We start from the raw sequence: 16,609 nt of genomic DNA, 5'->3' as shown, positions 1-16,609 counted from the left end.
TTGAGTTACTACAATGGCGTTTCAGCGAATGCTGTCTTTCTTCTTTTAATAGCATTTCAGCAATTGTTTTGGCGTTTCAGCGAATGCTGTCTTTCTTCTTTTAATAGCATTTCAGCAATTGTTTTCACTTCTTATAGCAGTTCAATTGTGCCTATAAACCTTTGAGGTTGAACTAGAAATAGCTTCCAATTATGACAACCATAAAAAAAAATATTTCATTTAAAGGTTCAAACTGATACATAACCAAGTTGTAGCATACAAAAAGTTCAACACAAATGTGCCAAAAAATAAATACTAATCTTTGGATAATCCAACATGGAGTACAAGAAATTAATCATAGTACACAGAACAACAAAAACTAATTTTGCTGCATTAGATATGACTTGGGAGACTCATCATCTTCAGCAATTGAGTACTAGTACTGCTGCAAAAATAGAAATTAACACCACCAATAATGAGATCCTAGAGCCATGAATATATGGACACAAAACAAAAAACAACAACACAAATAATTAGTCTAACAACCAAGGCATCAGGATGTGAAACCAAGCACCAAGGCAATATATGCCCATAACCAGGATCTGAAAACAAGCACCAGGCCCATAACCAGGATCTGAAAACATGCATAGCCAACACTGCAAACCCTCCAGTTTATAGAGAAGGAATAACATGCAATAGTGTTCTGAAATCAAGAGAACAGAGCTTTGGAAACTGCAGCTTCGAAAACTAAAACCAAGAGAACAGTATTTTCAGCCATTCTTCAAAACTAAAACCAATTGTAAAAACCACATTTGGGGCTCACAAACTCTAGCCAAAGTCAAAACTGAAACAAATACACAGTCATGTAGTATTTTCAGCCCATAAACATGTTAGAACAACTTGTCAAAGTACCAGTCATATAACCAAGCAGATAGAAAAGCAGGTTTTGTAAATCATGGCTGTGTTACACCTAATGAATGATATGTGTCCACATGTGCCACACTTCATTTGTTTAGATTGATAGCAGGTTTTGTAAACCATATAGCAAGATAGTAGGCTTTGTAAACAAGTCTCGAAGGCTAAAACCATGGCTGAAACACAGAGAACGTGGATAAGCAAAAAGGATGTGGTGTGTACTCTTGGTTGCTTCTTTGTAAACAAGTTCACGCTTGCTTTGTAAACAAGTTAATAGGTAATAGAAGCTTCAATAATATTATGTCCTACTACATAAATACAAGGTAACATGTAATAGAAGCTTCAACAATTTATAAATTACTTGTTGAATGAAAGAAATGCATGATTTTATATTCAAAGAATAAAAGCACAAGTACCCGAATGGCTCTAACACTGAAGTAGCCCAGGTCAGCAAACATAGCTTCAGCCCCTGTTCATGAGTTTTCTTAGTGTAGCAAATTAAGTTGCCTGGATTCCTCATGCAAATAAATTATCTGTAATATGTAACTGAATATGCAGAGTCTAGGATCCAATATTACTAAAACACTAGAAAAATTAATTTTAATTATGTGTGGCCCTTTACATTGAACCAATTATACTGAGGAGAATATATAAATCAAAGTGTATGTTAAAGTAATATGTAACTGATACATCATTGAAATTGCACTTAAAACTGCAGCATTCAAAATAAAACAATTCGGGAAGGGGGGGGGGGAGGAGTTGCAAGAGAAAAAGAAGGTATATGTAACTTTTTTATCAGGTGCACAAACCACTGCATTTTGAGTAATGTGTTCGGTCTTATTAAACCACCACAGACTTGTCTCATTAAGAACCTGAAAAGAAGTACAACATTTATAAATATCACCATACATCTTGCTCAATAACAACAAAAAGAAAAAAAATGGTATAATTGACCAAAATGATATCTGAGAGAGGACATGATGCATTAAGTTAAAATTAAATATTGTGGAAAGAGAAGAATACGGAGTATCGTGAATTATCAAAAAAATTACTAAACCTAGCAAAACCAGCACAACCTATTATCAGTTAATGAACTTCCCAAAAGTCTAAGAAACAAGCTATCAGCTTTCAAGGAAACTTATTATTCAAAGGAAAAGACCACAACTTTGATCAAGCACCCATATAGAAAGAACCAACTCCACCAAAAGCCATCATCTTTGGCAAGAAAACAGCAAAGGAATACCAAAAAAAACCAAAATTCAATCCATAATGAAGAAAAAAACCCACAAATACCTGCCCTTTGAAAGGAATCGAAGCAAGAACCCGATCAAAAGCGCTCTGCCTATCCGTTGTCACCAATACCAAGTGATCTCCTCCTTCATAAACATTCCTAACCTAAAAGTACAGTGAAATTTTCAAAAAAAAAACGATTAAAAAAAACTAGCTCATTCCCGCTAGAGAATTTACCTTCCCCTTAGCTTTCAACTTGAGCCCATCAACCGTGAGATCAAGGTGAGTCTCTGAAAGGCAATCGAATCTCGACTCCTTTGCAAGCTGAACAATCTCATCGCGGTGGCGACCGCTGAGATCGAGCGTTCACGATTGAATTCGCGCTGAAATCGGCGAGATTGAAGAGGGGCTGCGGTTTTTGGGCATAAGAAGATTCGAGGGATGAGAGAGTGGAGAGAGTAGCGAGGTTTTGCGAAGGGTTTTAGTGGGGTTTTGGTGGCTCGGACAGAGAGAGAGATTAAGGGCATGCTAGCTAGGGTGGTGAGGCTGATGAGGAACAAGGAGACCAATGAGCTCGTCGCCATGAAGTACATCGAGAGGGGCCGCAAGGTCTGGATCCCGTCGGGTCGATCTCAGAGAGAGAGATCTGAGAGGAGAGATAGAGGAGAGAGGGAGAGTGGGGCGTCGTGGGTTTGGTAGACGAGGAGGGAGCAGATTAAAGACAGGCGAAATTTTTGGGGTTAGGGTTTTTTTTCTCGGGGCGGGACCAATGAAATTGGTGGGGAGGGGGGAGGAGACGAATGAAATTTTAGGGCGGCTGTTTTAATTTTCAATCTGCCGCTTAAGTTTTCAACGCGTCAGAACAAAAAAAATTACGATCAAGTATTTATAGCGTTTAAAATTTTTCAAACGCTATCAAAAAATAAGGCACATACGATCTATAGCACTTACAACATTTCAAACGCTATCAAAAAATAAGGCACATACGATCTATAGCACTTACAACATAAACGCTATCATTCAACGCTATAAAAAAACAAAATAAGGCACATACGATCTATAGCACTTACAACATAAACGCTATCATTCAACGCTATAAAAAAACAGTTTTGTTGTAGTGTTTGAAGTACAGTAATTCAAAAGTTGACATCTTTTTGGTGTGCCTTTAATGTGATAGATCTAGATCCATTTATTATTTTCTCAGTCTACTGCACGTACTCTAAGGTCGTCTATTAAGATGTGAAATATACACTAACCTAGCACTAAATGACTTGCAAACAATCTTTTTTTTCCAACTCATTTAACAATCACAGAGCTTTTATTATGAGAATAGGCATCCATCTTAGAATTTAAGAGGACTCTTTTACTTAAGAGTTCCCATGGTCTCTTATTCAAGTTGGAAATAAGATTCCTTCTAAATAAGGGTGCTGGTTTTGTCTGTTAGAGTAAGTAAAGCTATATATAAGTTCAATTCTCATCACAATTTCATAATATTTATGTAGCTAGTCTAAGGAATAATGAGTGGTATAAGTACAACATATATTTTAAGTTTGAACATACACACATCTAAATCTTTTTTTTTTATATTGTGCAAAGTAGTCCAGATTTCGGCAAATAAAAATAACACTAAACCTATGTTAATGTACTATTAAATTATAATTAAACTAGCTGTGTAGATATATTAGACTTAGTTAGTCCACAATGACGGAACTTTAACCAAGGTCAGACTAATCCACGAAACGATGGATGTTTCAAAAATTGTCAACATATATAAGTGGCTAAGATTTTGTTAGATCGCATGTAATTAAATATTGAGTAGTGTAGGCATCGAAAATTGCCTATAGGTCTCCACGAACAGCTCAGTGTTAAGAAATGACGATGAACGTCACCATCTGGTTCACAGAAGCTTGATTGATGTCGGTGAACGCTTGAAGTAAACCGACGAACTACGTGAAACAACGAAACTTCGGAATGATGAAGATACGAACTGATCGGGAACCTCGTATCGTTCACAAACGGCGAAATACCCTTCGTGTCTCATTTGTTCAACTGATGATATAATCATTGGAGCTTATAGAACTCTTCGTCAGCTTTCCAACGCACTTGGAATCACTCAAATCCGAGTTCGGACGAAGAATTTACGGCGGAAACAATCAAACAGGCATAACGGAGCGTCTCAGGCTGAACTGGGGCACCCGAGGTGTCTCGGCCCAGTTTGAGACACCCTGGGGTGTCTCCAACGCAGAAATGATCCTTTAGGCTGTTTTAACCGCCCGAAACCCCCTGGAGCCTATAAATACAGCCCCGGGTCCTCATTTTTTTCAGATCTGGAATTCTCGTGCCTCGGCGAAGCCCTGCCGGATTGAAGACTTAAAGTGCACAGATTTCAGAGAGGAGGAGGAGTTAGATCTGTAGCCCGGTTCGTTCCTTAGGATTATCCCGTTGCGGTAATCTTAAGAAGAGTGATTATCTCGCTTCGCCGAGATAAGAGCTACAGTTTCTCGATCCCTTTTGCGGATAGACGAAGCTCTGCCCAATTTTTCAGCAAGTAGATCTGATCGACGGTGGTCCACGGATAAACCCCGACACAGGCAAAGATCCCACGCAAGCAGAAGACCGATAAACGATCTCTGCGTTTGTTTGATAAAGTTGTAAACTTTTTATTTTCATTGTGTAAGGAGATCTTATAAAAAGATCAACTCTTTATTTCATTCGAGTTTATTGTAACGACTAAAGTTGTAATAGATTCGATAACAATCGGTCTCCAGATCTGAAGAACCAAGAAATCGATCTCCCCATAGTCGATGCTACAGTCGTACCTTGCAACGATCCGCCGGCATCCAATGAGACCAGATCTGCAGATCTGAACTCCTTCACGATTAAGGAGTCGATTGCTGAAGGCGCGCCAACTCTATCAAAGAGAGCACGTCAAAGGAAACGGCAACGCCTCACGCGCCAATTCGCCAAGGCTTTGGATCAGATGGATGGACTCCATTACCAAGCAGATCTGGAGCTCAGAAAGCGCCAAGTGGCTAATCTGTCGCCACGACCAGCATCGGAATCTTCTTCAATCCAGAAGCGTCGCGCCTTGCTTGCGCATGCCCGGACCCTTGTGCGAAAAGCACATGAAATGCAAAAGAACGAGTCAGTTAAGAGATCGTCGAGATCCAAACAAGTTTGGATGCCAAAAGCCAAATCGGCGCCTAAGGCAAAAGCAGGCGACGTTGCTCTCCGACCTTCGTCAACTCCAGATCCTGCTCTCGCACTTCCGGTGAAGTCCTATGACCGCGTGGGTCTCTCCAAATCTAGAATCCTATTGAAGGGTCGCATTGGCTCTCTACCTGAGGATCGAGGCAACGCACCTATGAAGGAGCACTTGGGACCATTGAAGGAACCCCGAGCAAACATCCAGACTTGGGGTCGTACGTGACATCCTAACAAATTAATTTCTACAACGGCCCGCTTGGCGGTGCGTGCAGAAAACCAGGAGCCCGTTAAGGTTTCACCCTCACAAAGGTGTGATTCCAAGCGTGTGACTCCTGTAGACGCCGACAAGGCGATGTTTACTCAGAGGAAAACGCGTCAGACAGAAGAATGCGTTATCCCTGAGAATTTATGTAACCAGCCGATAGGTTGCTCTGACCGTAATGTCGAGGAGTTGTACTATCGGGCTGGGGGTACGAATAAATCTCGAAAGAGAAGTACCCGGGAAGCGGACTCTCACTGCCCGTGTACCAAAATTATCAGGGCAGTATTATTAACGTGTAGCTGCCCCAAGACCACTCCGCAGAGGGTCTCGGTATTCAAGAGAATCTCCGATGGAACGACGAAGCCCAAATCAAGGCGTTTCCACCAAAGAGGATCGGTTGCTCGAGATGATGAATTCCCAGAAGTTACCATCAACATGGTCAATAAGGGAAAATCTCCGATTGTTTCAAGTGGTTCCAACCCTAATTTCTCTCCAGGAAGAAGAATCGGTTCGGGAATAACCCAACGAATATCTCAGCTTCAGCTAGAAACCATTGGACATAATGATTACCAGGGTGTCCATGAAGGAATCCATTCCGATGACGAACTCTCGGATTCTTATTCCGCAATTGCCTTTGACGATACAACGTCTAGCATAGGACAAGCTCGGGAAGTGTTCATGGTCAACACCGAGCAAATAACCAAAATCATTGAGGATGCTCTAGCCAAGCAGAAAGAAGCATTCAAAATCGAAATGGAAATGGCTATGCAGGAGATGAGACAAATGCACGACTAACAAATCCGAACTTTGTCAAATCAGCTAGGTGAATCCAGTCGTCGCAGCACTGCTAAGCAAGCAGGTAGCGATTCAGACGTGGATGAACACAACGCTGGGGGTGGCCCCACTAAAAATAACGATGCTGAGGGTGGACCCACTAATGATGATAACACTGGGGGTGTCCGCATTATTCCTCCCGAAAATTGTCCAAAACAGGATATAAATGAGACCGAAAAGATGAAGGATCTCAAAAGCAAAATTGATGCCCTGATGTCTGCTCGAGAGGTGAAGAAGACCGGGATTCCGTGTCCTTATCCAAGAGAATGAGAATTGATCCCGTATCCGACGAAGTTCAACCTGATCAACTTCACGCCGTTCGACGGGAAGGGTTCCCCCACTCAGCACCTGATCTATTTCAAGTCCCATTTGGGAGTGATCTCTGGCAACGAGCCTCTGATGGTCCAGTCATTTGTTGGCACCCTTCGCGGGCCCGCCTTCGATTGGTATCGCCGCCTCAAGCCCGGAAGCATCAACAGCTGGGAGGACCTGGAAAGCATGTTCCTCGCTCATTTCTTCGATGATGACGCCGAAGTGTCGATCAAGACACTTTTCGATGAGAAACAAAAAGACGGCGAGTCGGTGGATACTTTCATCAAACGCTTTCGTAATCATGCAATGAACTGCAAGGATCCCGTCACGGAGGAATTCGTCTTGCAAACCTGTCATAACAACTTGTCCATTAACATCTTAGACGTTATGGAAGTAGAGCCACTCAATACCTGGAGAGAGTTGAAGGCGCGCGGAGAGCAGGCCGAACGATTCCTTAGAAGGAGGAAGGTTGAAAGATGCCAACCGATGACTAACCCTCTGAATCCGGGTCTCGTTTCCCATAATGAAGGGAAGACACCTACAACAGTTGTTGACGTTAATCAGACGTCGCAACAGCAGTCCCGAAGACAGCAGAATAGTTCGGATCCGAGGCTCCAAAAAGAGTACTCATTCAAGGACGAAGACGTTCCAGCCATCTTCGAGACCCTTCTTGAAAACAACAAGATCAAGCTGCCGCCCATCACAAATCAGGAGGAAGCTGATAATACTGCAGATCCGAAGTACTGCGCATACCACAGGAGGATCCTTCATCCCACCAAGGTTTTCTTTACTTTAAAGAATAGCATCCAAACCTTGGTTGAAGCCGGCGTCATAACGCTAGGATAAGCCAAATAAGAACGGCAACACTCCGAAGAGTACATGAGTATAAACTGCTTCTCATTACTCCGAAGAGTATACGAGTATAAACTGCTTCTCAATCCTCCAATCGGTATATGAGGTTAAACTGTTCCCTGATACTCCAATAGGTATATGAGTCTAAACTGTTTCCTACCGTTGACGGGAAGTTCCTGGAGAATGTTACGCTAATATTCTTAAGGATATAACCCGATCATGTAACCGAACGCAATGATAAACTCAGTTTCGCGAAGAAACTGGGGGTGGATGATTCATGTAACGGGAAGTTCCCGGAAAAATACTATATGTAATTCTCTTAGGGATAACCCGATCATTACAAACAAAGTGATAAACACTAAACCCCCATTGTGATTTCCGAACACTCTTTTGCTGAGACGAGATTCGATCACTTCCCAAAGTCCCCTCTCGATTCCTTCCATGAACGAGAGGTCCACTTTCAAATTGAACGATCAAGCCTGTAAAAGGTAAGATCATCTCAAACCTCCCACTTTCACTGCTTCCTTGGTCAAATCTATAAAAGTTAGGGCCACAACCAGATTCTCCTCTCGATTCCTTTCATGAACGAGAGGTCCACTTTTAATTGAGCAATCAAACCTATAAAAGTTAGGATTGTCTCTAACTTCACTTAGTCAAACCTGCAGATAGTTAGGACTAAGATTGAGTTATCCTTTTCGATAAACGAAAGACTTTCATCTTTTCCCTTTTTAGCTAAACCTATAAAAGTTAGGGTCGAAATCGGAATTTCCCCTCAATAAATGAGGAACTCTTTTCTTGGATCAAGCAACAAATCCTATAAAAGTTAGGGTTACTTAAATCTTTCCGATTCTCGGAGTGGAGATCCCACTCCTAGTTTCATCTTTCCGGATTCTGGGGGTGGAGATCCCACTTCGAGTTTCCTTTCCAACTGAAGATAGAATATAAAATTCCTCCTCTTCGGTGCCGGGAGATAAAATATAAAATTCTTCCTCTTCCATTTTGGGTTCGTCTTTATCCTGAGAAAAGACACAATTCTCAACTTCAAATCCGTACATTCTATGCACGGGGAATTTTATCCCGAATCCTGAGCAAGGATATAAGTAGGGATAAGTCAACGCCTAACTCGCGTTGCCGGTTTAGTCTTTCACCGATTGAAAAAGACACCAGAATCCAGTCTGGGATATTTTATCCCGAAGCCTAAGTAGGGATAAGTCAACGCTTAACCCGCGTTGCTGGGTGGTTCGTTCCCGTAAAAAAACGACCGAGTCTACGTATTCAGCATCGTAGCAACAAAAATCCATGCCTTTTATGCATGAGGAATTTTATCCCGAATCCTAAGTAGGAATAGGTCAACGCCTAACACGCGTTGCCGGTTAGTCCTTGACCGTAAAAAGGACAAAAGACCACATATTCAACATTGTGGAAGGTTGTTATTAATAACACCAAAATCCATGCCTTACACGCATGGGGAATGTCATCCTGAATCCTAAGAAAGGATATGCCGTAAAAAGGACAAAAGACCACATATTCAACATTGTGGCAAGATGTTATTAATAACACCATAATCCGTGCCTCACACGTATGGGGAATTTTATCCCGAAGCCTAAGCAGGGATAAGCCAACGCCTAACACGCGTTGCCGGTTTAGTCTTTTACCGGTTGAAGAAGACACCAGAATCCGAGTCTGGGGACTTTTATCCTGAATCCTAAGTAAGGATAAGTCAGCCCGACGTCTACGTATTCGAAGTCGTAACATCAAGTCTAAGGGAGTTCATTCCTTTAGCACAACGTCACATTCGGAACGGATGTAAACAATCCGCTTGCTAGCCCGACTTGAACGGTAGTCGGTAAAGGCACATCAAATCCGTTGAGGGCTGAGGATTTGCCAAAAATCCTAAGCCTACGTCTAACACACGTTGCCGGGTAGTCTATTCCCGTGAGAAAGACGAAGTCTACGTATTTAATGTCGTAGCACTAAAAGAGTTAACTCTTTTAGCACAACGTTATGTGCAGAACGGATCTAAGCAATCTGCATGCTAGCCCGACTCAAACGGTAGTCGGTAAAGGCTCATCAAACCCGTTGATGGCTGGGAATTTACCAAAAATTCTATAAGTGCGAGTCATTGATGCATCAACTCCGTTAGTTGGTCTCGTGACTCGATTATCCAACAATATTAAGATAAGATCCACAAATACAGATGAATCAGCTTTAACAGTTGGTCCTGCAGCCCCGACACTTGGGACCGCCGTGCTCCAATACCTTAAGAGCTTAAACTGTGTATACTCCAGTAAACGTACGAGTATAAACTGTGTCAACGTCGGGCGGTCTGAAACCCAAAGTCAACACTGAGCAATCCGTAACCCTACGTCAACGCCGGTCAACACGTAACCCTAGGTCAACGCCAGTCAAAGCGTTGCGATCAAAAAGTCAACGTACGACGGTTCAAAACCCTAAGGTCAACGCCGGTCAACGCGTAACCCTAGGTCAACGCCGCCGGTCAACGCGTAACCCTAGGTCAACGCCAGTCAACGCGTTGCGATCAAAAAGTCAACGTATGACGGTTCAAAACCCTAAGGTCAACGCCGGTCAACGCGTAACCCTAGGTCAACGCCAGTCAATGCGTTGCGATCAAAAAGTCAACGTACGACGGTTCAAAACCCTAAGGTCAACGCCGGTCAACGCATAACCCTAGGTCAACGCCAGTCAACGCGTTGCGATCAAAAAGTCAGCTCAATAACACGAGCCAAACTCAACTCATCAGTTGTAGATTTGAGACTTCGACGACGGCCAGACGATAAACGCAGCGCCGGAAGGATTTCAGCTATTCATCAAAGCATCGAGTAGACTAAAAATCGAAGGAGTCAAGAATCGAAGCTAACTACAGGTCCTTTACGCCGACTGAAGGCTAGACCAATCACATCCAAAGTATTTCAGCCTCTTCTACAAAAGAAACGAGTCTGGAATGCTTTTGAGCGGGTATCTGTAGGCATCGAAAATTGCCTATAGGTCTCCACGAACAGCTCAGTGTTAAGAAATAACGATGAACGTCACCATCTGGTTCACAGAAGCTTGATTGATGTTGGTGAACGCTTGAAGTAAACCGACGAACTACGTGAAACAACGGAACTTCGGAATAATGAAGATACGAACTGATCGGGAACCTCGTATCGTTCACAAACGGCGAAATACCCTTCGTGTCTCATTTGTTCAACTGATGATATAATCATTGGAGCTTATAGAACTCTTCGTCAGCTTTCCAACGCACTTGGAATCACTCAAATCCGAGTTCGGACGAAGAATTTACGGCGGAAACAATCAAACAGGCATAACGGAGCATCTCAGGCTGAACTGGGGCACCCGAGGTGTCTCGGCACAGGCGAGACACCCTTGGGAGTCTCGGCCCAGTTTGAGACACCCTAGGGTGTCTCCAACGTAGAAATGATCCTTTAGGCTGTTTTAACCGCCCGAAACCCCCTGGAGCCTATAAATACAGCCCCGGGTCCTCATTTTTTTCAGATATGGAATTCTCGAAGATTAGGCGAAGCCCTGCCGGATTGAAGACTTCAGAGAGGATGAGGAGTTAGATCTGCAGCCCGGTTCGTTCCTTAGGATTATCCCGTTGCGGTAATCTTAAGAAGAGTGATTATCTCGCTTCGCCGAGATAAGAGCTACGGTTTCTCGATCCCTTTTGCGGATAGACGAAGCTCTCCCCAATTTTTCAGCAATCAGATCTAATCGACGGTGGTCCACGGATAAACCCCGACACAGGCAAAGATCCCACGCAAGCAGAAGGCCGATAAACGATCTCTGCGTTTGTTTGATAAAGTTAAGCAGAAGGCCGATAAACGATCTCTGCGTTTGTTTGATAAAGTTGTAAACTTTTTATTTTCATTGTGTAAGGAGATCTTATAAAAAGATTAACTTTTTATTTTATTCGAGTTTATTGTAACGACTAAAGTTGTAATAGATTCGATAGCAATGAAGAAATCAACTTTCACCGCAAACAAGTAGTGCTGTAACATTTCCGGTAGTTATCGGTTCAAACCAAGTCAAAGTAGAGTCCACCGTGTTCGTGCGAATGATGAAGTTAAATTATACTCACAGTTGAGTGGGGGTATTTATATAAGCTCATATTGATAAACCTAAGAGCTAGTGATGGTCTTGAACAGAAATTTGAGCTTAATGAGATAGCTAGCTAAGTTTTTAATTAATTTGTTGATGGGAGTAGTGATGATGTTGTTGTGCACACTTACAGTATGAGATAGCTTTTGTTTGTGGGGTTGAAGTTAAGAGTACTACTCAATGTAGCGCCTGCATGCGCTTTTGTTTTGGCTCCATATATCTCTCTTTTAGCTCCTATACAACTTGTTGGCAAAAAATGACGGAAAGGAGAAGATGATGACATTTTTGTTATACCTATGGATGTTGCTTTGATGTAAGATGCAAAACTAACTTTTCATTTACCAAATGTGAAAGTTAGTAAATGAAAATAATATTCTTCATTGACCCAAAAAAAGATGCAAAACTAATTTACAATCCATTAATGCTCCATGTTTGTAGTAAAGTCCTAGGTACGTAAGGTTCTCTTCACTAGACCTAGATATCGTGTAGCTTTAAAATAAGGCCTATAAATTGATGAACAATTATGATAATTTACTCTGGTGAAACGTTAAAAAAAATAATACTACAATTTACATAAGATAACTATATACTGCTTAGCTCATAATGTTAGATGGCTGTGTGGATTTCATTGCAATAAATATGATCCACCGATCACCGTATATTTGCTAAGCTAGCTAGTTGAAAGGCTTACATCACTATAGTATCATGCAGAGACAACAAATTTAGATCACCTTCTTCCTTTTTCAGTTATCACCGCTTGTTCTCATCTTCAAATGCAATCATCACCCTATCTATATTATCTCCATTTCCACAAGCCACTACACGCTATAAATGCCCCCCATGATCGATCTCCTTCAACTTCATCTCAAACACATTCACTCTCGTTCGATCACCAAATAAATCAAAGCACTTCCAATCTCCATCAAATGGCTCCAAAGGCATCGCTCTCTGCATTTGCTTTCCTATTCCTTGCCATGGCTCATCTCGTGGTCCAGCCATCTCAGGTAGGGTGGAAACGAACCGAATACTATTTGAATAATACCCAGGTTTTCATGTTTGTATTCATTTAAAATCTTCGAGTTCGAATCCAAATACCCCTTTTTATTTTTCTTCAAATTAATTTGAATCTGAATACTAATATTTTTTTTTGGAATATTTGTGAATATTTTTTGAATATTAAAATATTTTTATTTGAAATTAATTTATGGTTTATGAAAATTAAACTATTAATTAAGAAAATACTTTTATCTTGTAATTAATGAAATACTTCTATTTTTAATTAAAGGGGTTTGTATTTTATTTAAGAGTTTAAATTTGTCTTAGAAAATTATTCATTTATATAACTATGATGTATAAATCCTTTATTTGAATATTTGTTTGAAGATTTGACTTGAAATCTCTTTAATTCCCTTAAAATTAGTATATTACCTAAAGTTAAAAAATCCAAGGTAGATGAAAAACATATCATCATGTGTATATATAATAACATAGTTACAATTAGTATAAGAGATTAAATTTAAATGAGTATAGTTAATAATAAAAACGAATCGAATATACTTCTGATCAAGTTCTTTCATCAGTGAGTTAATTGTTTGGTTCGTTTCCGCCCCTAATCACAGGCAATCAACTGTGTCGACGTCGACGTGGCTCTTCGCCAGTGCGTGCCTTATATTACGGGCCAAGCACCGAATCCTGCCAAAGGATGCTGCGATGGAATTGGACACATCAAGAGCATTGCGACGACCAAGGCGGATCGACAGGCTGCGTGTGGATGCATGAAGGCTGCGGCGTCACACCTCCCCGGGATTGTCGACAGTGCCGTGACCGCGTTGCCGGCTAAGTGCAATGTTCCGTTGCCTTACCCCATCTCTGCTTCCGTTGATTGCTCCAAGTGAGTTGTCTCTATTGCTTTCATGCTCGATTTGGATATCGTACATCTTGAACTTGGTTATTGTGTTGTTTATGGTATCTTTCTTGCATTGGTAAGTTACATGTTTTAAGTTATATTCACTGATTGCATCGATGTTGTATGCTGAACATGCTGCATTAAAATAGAAGAGTACACTCAACTTTACATTCTAAGAGCATCTCCAACAACTTCTCTATTTCTTACTTTTGGAGAATTTAGTTAGGTTTTTGGTCCAACAGATTCCTCATCTCATTCCCCAAAATAGGGATGGAGGAGAAAAAATATGAAAGTTTCCCCAAATCTGCAGCATTCTCCAAATTTTTGGAGGAAAAAAGGAATTCTTCAAAATGGGGAAGTTGTTGGAGTTGTGTAAAAATAATTTGGAGAATATGACTTTTGCTTCCCCATTTTGGAGAATATTTTGGAGAAGCTGTTGGAGATGTCCTAACACTTTCTTGTTCGTTGTATGTTCTTTTTATGGATTGAAATCTGAATTATTTTCCTTAATTATGCAAATTTCTACTTTATTCATATCCTTGTACACTATCATTGTTATAAGCATTAGTTATTTTATCAATAAATTTCAAACACCAACCCTTTCACATGAAAAATGAAATCTGAATTATTTTCTAGTTCTCTTTAAATCGACTTTAAATACATGCAAAAGGTTTTAAATTTGGATTTTGCTGATACCATCTTAAGACTTATTTTATCACATACAAAGACTCTAGCGTTGTCATATACGCTGAGGGCTATAATTTTATACCCCCGACGCTTTGTAATAAACAAGCTAATGAAAATAAATTGTAATAGTCCATTAAATAGTAAAATTATCACAATTGAGAAAGTGATAACTCTGTTCTCTAATCAGAGTAGGTAGAATCCGAATTCCACTATTTTTTTTCCTTAGAATTTTAAATTTCTAATTTTTTGCTTTGAATTGAGTTGGGACTCTTCATTTACTTTTGCAGGATCCAGTAATCTAAGAAGACGTTAGAGAGAATAAAAGCAGGGAATGGCAGTTCAAGCTCCCATGCGTTTTTGAGTGTTTTCCTCTTCGAAGAGTGACTAGTATTAAAAATAAGTGTACTTGCGGAGATATTCCACATGAATTATGGAGCTGAGAACGTTTTCGCTTTTAGCTACGTACGATGTAATAAAACAATGTACACAATAGAAGAGAGTGGTTAAAATTAGAGGTGTTGTTTCCATCTCTGTGCGGTATGTATCTTTTCTCATCATATTGTGATAGTAATTTATTATGTCACGGGAGCTTCCTCCCCATCCAGGGGGAAAAAATTCAAGAATGTTAGTACCCTTCGTTGGGCCTCAAATAGGGTTGTCCAAACGGTTCGGCCCGACAAATCGGGCCCGGGTCGGCCTTGTTATTTTTTTTAATTTTTTAATTGCAAGAGTACATAACAATAAATTAAGCGAAATTTTGATAAAAAATCAATCATATTATTAATCACTTGTAATTATATAATTTACAAATAAAAAAAATCATAGAAATTAAAATAATAAAAATATTTTTTTTATTAATAATCAGTTAATCACTAATAATTACAAATTTATTTTTAAATTTATCGTATCATAATAGATGAATACATCCAAACTTGGTTGACATCTACTCATCTATATCACTATCATTTGCAACTCTTTACAAAATAATTTATCAAAAATTTTCAGGTAAGAAATAAAAATTACAAACTAATGAATAATCTCTACTCTTTATCTCTATCCGCTAGTCTCAACTCTTTAAATTTATCTTCAATATTAGTCATCCGATCGATGCCTTGAGTTCTCTTCTCGTACACCTACCAATCCTCTAGGCACATTACCGCCTGTACGGTATACGAATCTAACGATGTCCTGTGGTCGTCGATCAAACGTCTTGCGGCGCTGAAATAAAATTACGAAGCTATCGTGGAAACCTGCACTGTTAGTAAGTCACGAGCCATGATGAAAAGTATAGGATATGAAATTGTTATATATACTCTCCACCATTACAAAATATTAAAACTATTATTTTAACTTTTAACTAAATATGTAGTTAAATATTGTTCAATTTCAGAAACTTCCATTGATGATCTAGATCCAGATCCAGATCCATCAATTAGCTGAGCTATCAATAATTCCATATCAAAACTCTTACCTATGCTTCGACTTGAACTCGTAGAAGCAGAAGATATAGACTAATGTGTACTTACACCATATCTAGCTGCATACTCATCATATAATCTTTGAAAGTAAAATTTAATAGTATTATGATGAGTAAGAGCAGTAATAATTTGACCATCATCAGTGTCTATTATCATATTACCATACAAAGAATTTAACAAACTTCGAAGGCCAACATCCTTCAAACATGGGTTAATAAAAACCCCTAAATCAAAAATAATAGGAATATGCCTAAAATACTTATTAAATTTACTTTCTATTTAAAAAATCATATTTCTAAAATAATTATCCATACGATAATAATTAATTTTTTTTGAATATTTAAAACTTGTAAAGCAACTTGAATAATAGTTGGATAATAACATAGTAGCATTATAAAAACTTGTAACATCTCTTTTACACTATATATATATAACTGATCATTCATCCTCAGTTATTCCATACATATTATCAGAGCTAGAACTATAAGTATAGAAAGTAATAAAATTATTTATAATTTCTTTATACTTTATTACTACATTTAACATTGCATAGATAAAATTCCACCTATGGTAAACATCTTTTGGAATTAATATGGGTTTAGAAAAATTTTCTTTTATATAATTGTTTTTATCTTTTAAGTCTTTGTTCAAAAGCATTATGAGCATAAGTTACTGTTCTAATCTTTTCTATCATGGATTTAATTTCACCAAATACACTTTGAACAATTAAATTTAAAATATGACACGTACATCTAATATAAAAATTACCATCATGACATGGCAATAGCAAAGATGATTTGTGATGCAGTATAATTATGTACCAAA

General features: G+C 39.4%; 1 protein-coding gene across 1 annotated transcript; it reads left to right on the top strand.

Moving 5' to 3' along the window:
* Nucleotides 12,396-14,902, top strand: LOC109849423 (non-specific lipid-transfer protein A-like). Its single transcript, XM_020419258.1, has 3 exons — nucleotides 12,396-12,717; nucleotides 13,333-13,604; nucleotides 14,594-14,902. The coding sequence occupies exons 1-3, from the start codon at nucleotides 12,487-12,489 to the stop codon at nucleotides 14,601-14,603; spliced, it is 513 nt and encodes a 170-aa protein (XP_020274847.1). The 5' UTR covers nucleotides 12,396-12,486; the 3' UTR covers nucleotides 14,604-14,902.

Source organism: Asparagus officinalis, chromosome 7, assembly GCF_001876935.1.
Source record: "Asparagus officinalis chromosome 7, Aspof.V1, whole genome shotgun sequence".
NCBI classification, from domain to species: Eukaryota; Viridiplantae; Streptophyta; class Magnoliopsida; order Asparagales; family Asparagaceae; genus Asparagus; species Asparagus officinalis.
This window is presented reverse-complemented; position numbering and strand designations above follow the sequence as displayed.

Excerpts from the sequence above, each read along its gene's own strand:
- LOC109849423 (XM_020419258.1), top strand. The coding sequence starts at position 12,487 with ATGCAATCATCACCCTATCTATATTATCTCCATTTCCACAAGCCACTA. Across the intron at positions 12,718-13,332 it reads TCGTGGTCCAGCCATCTCAG|GCAATCAACTGTGTCGACGT; the intron begins GTAGGGTGGAAA and ends CCCTAATCACAG.